This window comes from Monomorium pharaonis, chromosome 7 (assembly GCF_013373865.1).
Source record: "Monomorium pharaonis isolate MP-MQ-018 chromosome 7, ASM1337386v2, whole genome shotgun sequence".
Taxonomy (NCBI): domain Eukaryota; kingdom Metazoa; phylum Arthropoda; class Insecta; order Hymenoptera; family Formicidae; genus Monomorium; species Monomorium pharaonis.
In genome coordinates, this window is record NC_050473.1 from 6,243,890 (window position 1) to 6,255,878 (window position 11,989).

The 11,989-nt window shown below is 29.1% G+C and overlaps 2 protein-coding genes across 2 annotated transcripts in view; one reads left to right on the top strand and one right to left on the bottom strand.

Annotated features, from left to right (window-relative positions):
* The window catches only part of LOC105833329 (dynein heavy chain 10, axonemal), a 40,690-nt gene extending 30,980 nt beyond the window's left edge, over window positions 1-9,710 (top strand). Inside the window, exons 33-43 of the mRNA XM_036289590.1 lie at window positions 31-777; window positions 998-1,336; window positions 1,966-2,167; window positions 6,023-6,165; window positions 6,247-6,408; window positions 6,670-6,973; window positions 7,609-7,820; window positions 8,163-8,330; window positions 8,414-8,593; window positions 8,682-8,828; window positions 9,219-9,710. Of these exons, the coding sequence (XP_036145483.1) occupies window positions 31-777; window positions 998-1,336; window positions 1,966-2,167; window positions 6,023-6,165; window positions 6,247-6,408; window positions 6,670-6,973; window positions 7,609-7,820; window positions 8,163-8,330; window positions 8,414-8,593; window positions 8,682-8,828; window positions 9,219-9,365 (2,751 nt within the window). The 3' untranslated portion in view covers window positions 9,366-9,710. The remainder of the gene's footprint in view (window positions 1-30; window positions 778-997; window positions 1,337-1,965; window positions 2,168-6,022; window positions 6,166-6,246; window positions 6,409-6,669; window positions 6,974-7,608; window positions 7,821-8,162; window positions 8,331-8,413; window positions 8,594-8,681; window positions 8,829-9,218) is intronic.
* An 833-nt stretch (window positions 9,711-10,543) lies between these two features.
* Window positions 10,544-11,908, bottom strand: LOC118646650. Its single transcript, XM_036290060.1, has 3 exons — window positions 11,560-11,908; window positions 10,877-11,346; window positions 10,544-10,800 (listed from the first exon to the last, which is right to left on the bottom strand). Exons 1-3 carry the CDS (start codon window positions 11,904-11,906, stop codon window positions 10,718-10,720), a joined length of 900 nt encoding a protein of 299 aa, XP_036145953.1. The 5' UTR covers window positions 11,907-11,908; the 3' UTR covers window positions 10,544-10,717.
* Window positions 11,909-11,989: the final 81 nt, after the last annotated feature.

Consider the following 11,989-nt stretch of genomic DNA (forward strand, 5'->3'; position numbering starts at 1 on the left):
GCTAAATTCTCGCAAAACACCTCTTCCCAGGGTTTGGAGAACCAACTTCTGTCGGTAGTGGTGAGAACCGAAAGACCGGACATCGAGGAGCAGCGCGAGACGCTGATCCTGGAGACCAGCGAGAACAAGAATCTGCTGCAGCAACTGGAAGACAGTCTTCTGCGCGAAATTGCCATGGACCAGCGCAACATGGTGGACAACATCGAGCTGATTGAGACCCTGGAAAACATCAAGTCCAGCGCCAGGGAAGTGATGAACAAACTGTCGCTCGCGGAAGTCACTGCGGCCGACATAAACAAGCTTCGCGAAAACTATCGTCCGGTGGCGAAGCGGGGCGCAATTCTGTTCTCCGTGCTGGTCGACATGGCCACCATAAGCGCCATGTATCAGTACTCTCTGATCAGCTACGTCGAAGTGTTTGTTCACTCGCTAAAGCGATCGTTACCCGATCCGGTGATCGCTAAACGACTGAGCAGTATTATTCCAATGTTGACGAAGAATGTTTACAATTACGGCTGCACTGGCATCTTCGCGCGGCACAAGCTTCTCTTCTCCTTGCAAACTTGCGTAAAAATAGAGCAGAGTTTGGGCAACGTGAATCAAAAGCAATTGGATTTCTTCATCAAGGGCAGCGTGGCCTTGGAGAAATCGCTCGAACCTACTCGTTGGTTGTCGGCGTCGGGCTGGGAAGACGTCCTCAAGCTGGCGAGCGATTTCCCGGAGAAGTTTGAACAACTTCCGGAAGAGCTACGGGATTACGAAGACGAGTGGAAGAAGGTAAATCCCCGAAATGGCAAATGACGATTATTTGAACAATTTAATTAATTGTATAAACTTTTTTTTTTAACTTTGCATACACTTCGCATACACTTTGACTCAACTACTCCGTAAGAAACAAGGATTATGTTAAAGTACGGAGGATAATTAATGAGATAATTAATTATACCCGTAATTATAATATCTGTAATCAAGTTGGCTGATTAATTGTCGATTTCAGTGGTGCGACTCCGACACACCGGAGTCGGATGATCTTCCGTGCGACTATAGCACGCGGTTGACACCATTCGAGAAGCTGATGCTGTTACGTTGCTTCCGCGTAGATCGCGTCTATCGTGGCATAATTAGTTACATCACCGAGATCATGGGCGAGCAATACATCACGCCGCCTCGTGTGAGCTTCGACATGATTTTCGAGGAAAGTATGCCGACCATGCCTGTGGTCTTTATTTTAAGCCCGGGTTCAGATCCCACGTCGGAGCTGATGAAGTTGGCCGATCGATATGGCTGCGGCGGAGGAAGATTCAGATATCTCTCCCTCGGTCAAAGCCAAGATAAGGTGAGATGAAGAATGCGCAGAAGAAAAGAATATATATTTTTTTTGAGAATGTCATTATTTTTAAATACTGTTAAATACTGAAATAAAAAAATTATACAATGTTAAACAGATTTAACTTGCTTACATGAAGAATTTTGTATTTCCACTAAGAAGAATTAATATATGAGTTGAGAGGAAAAAATATCGGATGAAAAATAATTTTATCTTCAAGAGTTAATTTTTAAAAAATTCTGCTATTATTAAAACAATCACACAGTGCTCTTTAAATGACAATATTAAAATAAGATATATTATTTTACTAAAATTTAATAAAAAATTCTTCAAAAAATATACATAAGCAAGATTATTATGTTAGAACCTAATCTATATGTAAGCAAACATAATTTCTCTTGTTTATATATAAAATAATTATTAAGTAGACAATATATTAATTCCAGTTTGATATTAATGCTTGATACTGTTTTCCTGTATATACATAATCGAATACTTCTAAAATTTACATTATAGCCACGCTGGGTGACTTGAACGGGACGACAAATAATTTTTACACATGTTCAAGTTGCATCAATTTATAACTTTCAGCGTTTCGAAAAATTTTAATTTCTTTCAAAAAATTGCTTGTCTAATAGATCGCGATGGAATTACTGGAGACAGCGATAACGAGAGGTCAGTGGCTGATGCTGCAGAATTGCCACTTGCTGTTACCCTTCACGAAGAAGCTAGAGAAGATCGTGGAGAACATAGAGAAGCCTCATCCCGACTTCCGCTTATGGCTCACCACCGAATCAACCCCCAATTTTCCAATCGGAATACTCCAGCAATCTCTAAAAGGTAACGAACGATAAAAATGTACGCTTATACCCGTGTGGAAATTCATCTAGGCATGCCCTATTTAATATTGACCCCATACGGGCGTTACTGAAACCTATTCAGGGCCTATTCAGGGCCTATTTAGGATATTTGGACTTGAGCTTGCCTGAATTGGGCCTGGTTTAAATTTACAACTTTTTCCCCAAGACTCACAGTTAGGTTTGCCTAATTATAGCTTTTTTCTCAATTCTTATATTTTAATTATTTTAATATATTAATTGTATTAGACTTAAATATTTCAAAGTAACATATCGTTTTCCACGTCTGATAGAATAATTACTGAAGTAATTAGCTAATACATTATTTATAAAATCTATTATTTTATTGAGTTTGTTGTCTTCTATGTTTGGCTTTTAAATAGATCGTAAAGAAAAACAAAAGTTTTAAATAGAATATTAATTGCAAATAACCGATATCAGACTCGTAATATGTTTTTGTAAGATTTAAAAAAAATACCATTTCTGTATTACAAATACTGATATCTATTTCGATTGATTAAACGATACGATTATGTATAATACATAATGCATAAAATATAATAAATAATTGATATATTTTAAAATTGTTGTTTTTATTTATTTATTAAATATAATAAATTGAGCAATGATATATCCTGTAATTTTGGCCCAATTTATTTTACATATATAACCCCAACTTAAATATAATTAATCATCTAATTAATCATTTGAACGCTTCAAAGTATTAGTGCTAAATAGATTGCAATTTCCATCAAATTATTAAGGTTATGGAAAAAGATAAATTTAACAATAAAATTAATAGGTAAATAAATTAATGCAATTTATTTTTAATATATTTTGCAAAATTTAACTGCTTTTATAAATAATATAATTGCGTCAGTTTATAACATATATAGTACAGAGAAATTAGACTCAGAAACCACTGTTTCGAGAAAAAATTGTAAGAGGCACTTTTATTGCACATTCTTAATCATACAAACATATTAAACAAAAATTCAACTCGGAAAAAGTTGGGAATTATTGTGTAAACAATGAAAGAAGGTGAAAATTTTCGTTTTTTGGCAATAAAAAAAAATTTATTACTGTTAGCAAAAACAAAAAATATAAGCTTATAGGTATTAAAAATACCTATTAAATGAGCCGTCGAACGTTCCAATTGGTTAATTTTTTAAGGAGAAAAAAATTAAAAACTGCCAAAATTTACTTTTTTCTTAAATTGTTAATAACAAATGGACAAGTGATGGCAAATTCTTGTAATAGGGCTTAAATAGTAGCGGTTATTATTCTCTAAAAGTCTTGAAAATTTTAGCCCAAAACATTCATAACTTTTGACACAAAGCTATTTTTTATTTAATTATTTTTTAATTTTTTAATTTTTAATTAACATTGTTTACACAATAATTATCAACTTTTTCTGAGTTGAATTTTTGTTTAATATGTTTGTATGATTTTTCCGAATAAGAATCTGCAATAAAAGTGCCTCTTACAATTTTTTCTCGAAAAATTCTAATTTTAATTTTAATGTATTAATAAGTATATATAGACAATTACAAGTACCCAATATCGATAAGTCAATTGGCTCAGTAGATAGAGTACAAGTTTTGTAATCCTAGGTCCCGGGTTCAAAACTACCAGCGGCAAGTTTTTAATTATTTGAAAAATAATTTTAGAAATAAATATAAAATTATTTTTAAAATTAAATTAAATTAAATTAAATAAATAAATAAAAAAATAAAATAAAATAAAATAAAATAAAATAAAATAAAATAAAATAAAATAAAATAAAATAAAATAAAATAAAATAAAATAAAATAAAATAAAATAAAATAAAATAAAATAAAATAAAATAAAATAAAATAAAATAAAATAAAATAAAATAAAATAAAATAAAATAAAATAAAATAAAATAAATAAAATAAAAATTAAAGTTAAAGTTAAAGTTAAAGTTAAAGTTAAAGTTAAAGTTAAAGTTAAAGTTAAAGTTAAAGTTAAAGTTAAAGTTAAAGTTAAAGTTAAAGTTAAAGTTAAAGTTAAAGTTAAAGTTAAAGTTAAAGTTAAAGTTAAAGTTAAAGTTAAAGTTAAAGTTAAAGTTAAAGTTAAAGTTAAAGTTAAAGTTAAAGTTAAAGTTAAAGTTAAAGTTAAAGTTAAAGTTAAAGTTAAAGTTAAAGTTAAAGTTAAAAGTTAAAGTTAAAGTTAAAGTTAAAGTTAAAGTTAAAGTTAAAGTAAAGTTAAAGTTAAAGTTAAAGTTAAGTTAAAGTTTAAAGTTAAAGTTAAGTTAAAGTTAAAGTTAAAGTTAAAGTTAAAGTTAAAGTTAAAGTTAAAGTTAAAGTTAAAGTTAAAGTTAAAGTTAAAGTTAAAGTTTAAAGTTAAAGTTAAAGTTAAAGTTAAAGTTAAAGTTAAAGTTAAGTTAAAGTTTAAAGTTAAAGTTAAAGTTAAAGTTAAAGTTAACGTTAAAGTTAAGTTAAAGTTAAAGTTAATTAAAGTTAAAGTTTAAGTTAAAGTTAAAGTTAAAGTTTAAAGTTAAGTTAAAGTTAAAGTTAAAGTTAAAGTTAAAGTTAAGTAAGTTAAAGTAAAGTTAAAGTTAAAGTTAAGTTATTAAAGTTAAAGTTAAAGTTAAAGTTAAAGTTAAAGTTAAAGTTAAAGTTAAAGTTAAAGTTAAAGTTAAAGTTAAAGTTAAAGTTAAAGTTAAAGTTAAGTAAAGTTAAGTTAAAGTTAAAGTTAAAGTTAAAGTTAAAGTTAAGTTAAAGTTAAAGTTAAAGTTAAAGTTAAGTTAAAGTTAAAGTTAAAGTTAAAGTTAAGTAAAGTTAAAGTTAAAGTTAAAGTTAAAGTTAAAGTTAAAGTTAAGTAAAGTTAAAGTTAAAGTTAAAGTTAAAGGTTAAAGTTAAAGTTAAAGTTAAAGTTAAAGTTAAAGTTAAGTTAAAGTTAAAGTTAAAGTTAAAGTTAAAGTTAAAGTTAAAGTTAAAGTTAAAGTTAAGTTAACGTTAAAGTTAAAGTTAAAGTTAAAGTTAAAGTTAAAGTAAAGTTAAAGTTAAAGTTAAGTTAAGTTAAGTAAAGTTAAAGTAAAGTTAAGTTAAAGTTAAAGTTAAAGTTAAGTTAAAGTTAAAGTTAAAGTTAAAGTTAAAGTGTAAAGTTAAAGTTAAAGTTAAAGTTAAAGTAAAGTTAAAGTTAAGTTAAAGTTTAAAGTAAGTTAAAGTGAAAGTTAATAATTAATTTAAATTAAATTAAATTAAATTAATAAATTAAAATTAAAATAAAATTAAATTAAAATAAAATTAAATAAATTAAATTTAATAAATTAAAGTAAATAAAATTAAATTAAAATTAAAATTAACGAATAAAATAAAATTACATAAAATTAAATAAAATTAAAATTAAAAATTAAATAAATAAATTAAATTACATTAAAATTAAAATAAAATTAAATAAAATTAAAATTAAACAGTAAAATAAAAGTAAAATAAAATAAAATAAATTTAAATTTAATAAAATTAAAATAAAATAACATAAAATTAAAATAACATAGTTTTGAATTTAATTAATTCATAAAAATTTGTCCTAAATTTAGTATGTCTGTTGATAAAATAATAAGAATAAAATTTTTATTTTATTATAATACTAAACAATTTTAGTTTGGCTCAAGCTAAATTTTTATATTGGCCCAAGTTTGAAAACCAATGTAAGCCCTAGATTAAAAAGCGGGACAAATCGATATTGGACCAAGGTAGGCGTCCTAACTTGGGCCTCAATAAAAGTAAAGAAACCTAACTTGGCCCTGATTACAACCTAGGTAGAATTTTCACACGGATACTTTGTACTTTTTAATAAAATTTATTTGCAGTGGTGATGGAACCGCCGAGTGGATTGAAGCCAAATTTGCAAAACACGTACTTCAACATGCGACCGCAGCTCTTAGAAAGTTGCCCTCATCCACTTTACAAGCACTTAATTTATGTTCTCGCGTTTTATCATGCAGTTATTCAGGCAAGCAAACCTTTAACGTGATTGTTTGAATGTTTGAAAGATACCCAAAGCAACTTCAATAAAGCGCTCTTAACATCGCAGGAGAGAAGAAAGTACGATAAGATCGGATGGAACATAAAGTACGATTTCAATGAGTCGGATTTCAATGTGTGTGTTAGCATCCTAGACACTTATTTGACGAAGGCACTGGCAACAAAGGGCTTTCAAGTACCGTGGAACAGCCTTAAGTATTTAATTGGCGAAGTACGTTCAATTTGTGTCATCTAAAATCTTCTTTATCAGTATGAGATCTCATAGAAGTATTTCTAACAGTTTGTATACATTTAATTTCATTTTTAAAATAAGATCTTTTTTTATAGTATTTCAATATAGTATTTTAATAATAATAATTTATATAATTAATTTTATTCAATTTTTATTTGTTATTCTAATTCAGTTTTTTTTGGCATAAAATCTGAATGCAAGTCATTGTGTTTTACATGTTCAAATTTCGAAAATAACCAGGTGATGTATGGCGGAAGAGTGATAGACAGCTACGATCGTCGCGTTTCGTACACATATATGGACGAGTATTTCGGTGATTTTCTCTTTGACGAGTTTCAACCGTTTCACTTTTACAAGGACGACATCGTCGACTACGTGATACCGCCGGAAGGAAATCGCGACGATTACTTGCGATTTATCGAAGAGCTCCCGCTGGTAAATGGCCCGGAGGTGTTCGGGTTGCATCCAAACGCCGAAATAGGATACTTTACGCAGGCAGTTAATAAAATGTGGAGGCATCTCATAGAACTCCAGCCGCAAATTGGTGCGAGTACATTATATTTTTCTCGCCTTACCCTGTTTCTATAATGTCGATCGCAACGACAAAATTATGATGCCACTATTAAATGTTGCTATTCTTAAGGAAACATAAACACTTGGAGTTGCGAACTTTTTGTGGAAAAACGGAAAGAGACTGTAAGTCACCGTTTACTAAATATGATTTAGGAAAACTTGAATAGCAACATTATTTTATATTATTTTTTAATAAAATTTAAGTGGCAAATGTAGACCAAATATATTCCTGACAATGACCTAAACATATGACATATATATTTTTTTGCGTTTTCCACAAAAAAATTTGCAAATCTAAATGTTTGTTTCATGTAGGTGTATATGCTTCTTTACGTAAAATAATATTTTCAAATTAAGAATATTCAAAATAAATTTAATTAAATATTAATTAATTTTATTAATAGCGAGTATTAAAATTATTGTTACTAAAAAACCTTTATATCTTATTTTTAAATCATATCGTAATTCTTAATGAGATAATTTAATGAGATAATTAAAAAAGTATTTGTAGCCGGCTCGGATAAGGAGAGTGAGTCACGAATTTATTACGTTTTTTTCAATTATAATTATAATAACATGCCATAAAATGACACATTAAATTCGTAGCCATGGACATCAGCGGCGTCAGCAAGGATGAATTTATCGACAATGTAGCGAAAGAGGTTTTGACCAAAATACCCGCGCAATATGATGTTAGTAAGGTCAAGAGAAATTTCGGCGTGGCTGTAACACCGACCGCGATCGTTCTATTTCAGGAATTAGAGCGATTCAACAAATTAATAGAAACAATTACAAAAACGTTGACCCAACTGAGAAAGGTAAGTAAACTTTTGAGGTTCAAACTTTCACCACACCTGTTATAGATTGCTTTATATTTAATTACTTAAAAATTGTTTAATTAATTACGCACAAATTCTACTTTTTTATCATTTTTATTGATCCGTATCATATTCCTTATTACTTAAAAACCTACTTTGTAACAATTACTTAACACAATTATTTCATTCTGTACTTATATTAAAGCGAAGATATTAGTTTCAAGAACTTCTCATAATACATTTGCAAACTTTTTTATATTATTTATAGTAATATAGTTTATAGATCCTTTTTTGTAATTATGTTGGCTTAATTAAGATGCATTTGATAATCAAAATTAATAGGCTATTGCTGGCGAAATCGGAATGGACGCGATGCTGGAGAACGTTTCCGCAGCGCTTTATAACGGTATTCTGCCCAAAGAATGGGCCAGACTGGCGCCAGATACGCGAAAGAATCTTGCCGGCTGGATGGACCACTTTCAAAAGAGAATAAATCAATACACAAACTGGGTGCGAAACGTCACATATCATCTTAACTTCCGTGATTCCGCGATATTAACTTTGTCATTAACGGTGCTTTCTTCTCTGATTAGTCAGGCGCGAATGAACCCGTGGTGGTCTGGTTGTCCGGATTGCATGTTCCGGAGACTTATCTGGCGGCTCTGGTACAAATGACTTGCCGCAAGAATAATTGGCCCCTCGATCGTTCCGCCATTTACACGACGGTGTCCACGTTCTCTAAACCCGACGATGTGGAAGAGAGACCCAATCATGTAAATCCCAATAATAATTGCTTTTCACGATATTTTATTAGGATTACAACAGCATCACATTACATTCTGCCATTTGCATTTTAAACAGGGTTTTTACGTGCACGGATTGTATGTGGAAGGCGCTAGGTGGGATATGAAAGAGCGTTGTTTGAAAAGATCGCATCCGAAAGTTTTGATTGAGGAACTGCCAATATTGACCGTCATACCTACTGAAGTTCATAGACTGAAGTTACAGGTATCAAATTTCGCTTATCCACTCTCTAAATTTTATGAAGCAAAAATACTGCCGCTAAAATTCTTCGAGTAATTTTCCATTCTAATAAGAATTAAAGCTTACTCTATAAAAATAACCTCTTTGAAGAGTCACTTTTACTCCTGTAAAAATGTAATACCGGACAGCATTAAATTAATCAGTATTAAAATAATTGATACTTATTTTAAGTATTAAAAATACTGTTGTTAGTACTTTTATTCAATATGCTCAAGTATATTTACTCAAAATAATACTCAAAATAAATAATTATTGGCCAATTTAATATTGTCCAGTATTATATTTTTATAAAGATATAGAATAAACTTTAACTTCGGTTTGCAGAATAGATAAATATTTTTACGCTTGTTACAGAATACGTTTAAAACTCCCGTATATATTACTTCAAACCGGCGAAATGTCCTCGGTGTTGGTTTAGTCTTCGAAGCAAATTTAGCGACTCCGGAACACATTTCGCATTGGGTGCTTCAAGGTGTTTGTCTATTGTTAAATGCAGATTAAAACTGTCTTTAAAACTAATAAGAAAGTGAGATATTTAAAGTACGCTGTATTTTTCAATATATTTGATGTATTACTATATCTATATCTGTATCTGTATTAATCAATGATTGTACTGTAAACATAACTGGCTATAAAACTATTCTTATATATTTTCAAATATTATAATTTTAATAAAATTATGTTGTCGACGTGCAGCACTTTCTCGCGCTTGCACATGCGAATGCGCACTCCCGGAAATCGTGGAAATAGTCAAGAGCGCAGGAACAACAACGAAATGTAATAATAACAAAATCCGTTGCTAAATCCTTATAAAAATGTTAACATTGGGTAGTATAAATTGGCCAATAACAAAAAAATAAAAAAAAAAGGAAATTTACGTTCACTTTGCAGTTCCCAAATCGCCTAAAATGAATACCTCCTTTAGAGATTAATGTTTATTAATTAATAATTGTAAATTATTACAACTTATAATATACATATAATAATAATACGGACGCAAATTTCTAAGTACATTGATTACAGAACGCACAGATTCTTAAATATTAATTTTCGAGACCTATATATAAATAACGCATGGATCCGCTTGATCATCGCTGATATATGTTAGATGTAATATAAAACTGATAGTCACGTTACTTCTGATACAATTAAATTACAGCCAAATTACAGCTATTTTGGTTATAATTTAGCTTTTACTAATAAACATGCTCGATTACGACTAATGTGTACGTAATAAACGTCTAACTCACATGACGTACATGTAAACAACACGCCAATCACACCATAACTTTGGAAAATTGACTATACTGTTCTTTGCTGTGCAATAACCAATTATTATATGCTTTTGAGATCGCTAATTACAAATCTAGTATCAGATTTGTAGAATTCAAAATAAGGCAGTCAAATATGGCCGTCATCAAAGGAAAAAAAGCAAAATTATAGAATTATTAATAATTTTATAGTTGTCACTGTCAGATATTAATGTATCAATATCTTTGTCAAGTCTTCATTTAATCTTATATTCATAATAAGCTACTCAAAAAACACGTCATGCTTATTTGTACTAGTTTCTTGTTTTTCGCGGGCGTAAAAGGGTTAATGAAAAGAGCAGTCTAAAACAAATTTTTTTCATTTTCGATATAAAGTCCAATTCATAAGCTAATATTAATACGTTAATTCTGGAAAAAAAAATTTTTAATCTATAAAAAAAATACATACAAAGTCTTGTTAATGCTTTGCATAAATAACTACATTTTAATCCCAATTATTTCACAGAGCAACAAAGATCGTTAACGCGCATTTATTAACTAACTTCATAAACATTTATTAACGATATAACTTTTTTCAAAATATCAGCCATACGTAAGAATCAAATAAACAGTAGACACGCTAGTAAACCAAGATCTCTCACATTTATGTTCCTCTTCATTGTTTCCTAAACGAAAAAAATTGTGCATTGATTTATCGGGAAACGATATTTTCATTAACAAGAACAGAAAGAAACTACTTACTTTCTTTGTCTATCTTGTTAATAAAAGTAGTTTTTCCAAATCCGTCATAACCATAACAACTTATTACGGGTACACTAGGAAAGAAATTTTGGAATATTGTTAATTCCAATTTACTTTTATTTTTGCAATTTTCAAAATAACCAACAGGATTTGAAGAACAGTATTCACAAAAACTCGCAAGTCTAAATCCTATGGAATGTTTCTTTAATTTCACTTTGTCCTTAAATAATTTAAATGTTGCTTCAATCTGCTCCTTTATATTAAAATAATTTGTTCCACATCTCTGGTCCAAAATCATAGACCATGTCTTTATATAACCCGTGATTAAGACAGCAACACAAGAAAAATCAAGATGAAACATTTCTTGTTTGTAGTTCATCCACGTTTCATTAAAATCATTAACATATTTACGTTTTAAATAAATCTTTAATACCTCACCACCCCATACAGAAACAATGTCATTTCCTTTGCTGAACACATCCAGAAAGAAAGAAATTTATATTAGTAATTATATTATAGTTGGATAATGATCCTGACTTATAACTTTTAACGTATTATTGATTATACCTATTATTCATTGGATTATTATTAATAAGTATAGTAGTAATAAATATTAATAATACACACACACACATATACATATGTTAATAATAATCAATAGGTACAATAAGTATTAACTATACCTTCTTTGTATGGCTGAGATCCAACGTTCTGCTATGGATTGACTTACAAAATCATAAAATAATAAAAGACATGTAGACATCTCGTGTTTTGTCTTAGATTTTGTATAATTATTAATTGTTTTTATTATCTTCTGATAATTAGCTGTTTTCTGTATGTCATTATGTTCTTTTAATTCAAATACTTTTATTTTTACTTCCGGAATTCGTGGTAAAAATGTACATAATATGCGAAACGGATTTTGGGATCTTATCTCTTTGCATCTCGTTGGTATTTTCAAAGAAACATCTTCGCAAAGCAATGTTATAAGCTTGCAACGTTCAGGTAGTAATTCTAACATTTTTTTCATTTTTTCTTAAAAAAATTTAAAAGTTAGAAAATATAAAATTTTTTAATTCGATAGAATAATATAGAATTTTAACAATTCTATAT

Excerpts from the sequence above, each read along its gene's own strand:
- LOC118646650 (XM_036290060.1), bottom strand. The coding sequence starts at position 11,906 with ATGAAAAAAATGTTAGAATTACTACCTGAACGTTGCAAGCTTATAACA. Across the intron at positions 11,347-11,559 it reads ATCTCAGCCATACAAAGAAG|CAAAGGAAATGACATTGTTT; the intron begins GTATAGTTAATA and ends GGATGTGTTCAG. Across the intron at positions 10,801-10,876 it reads TAACAAGATAGACAAAGAAA|GAAACAATGAAGAGGAACAT; the intron begins GTAAGTAGTTTC and ends TTTTTCGTTTAG.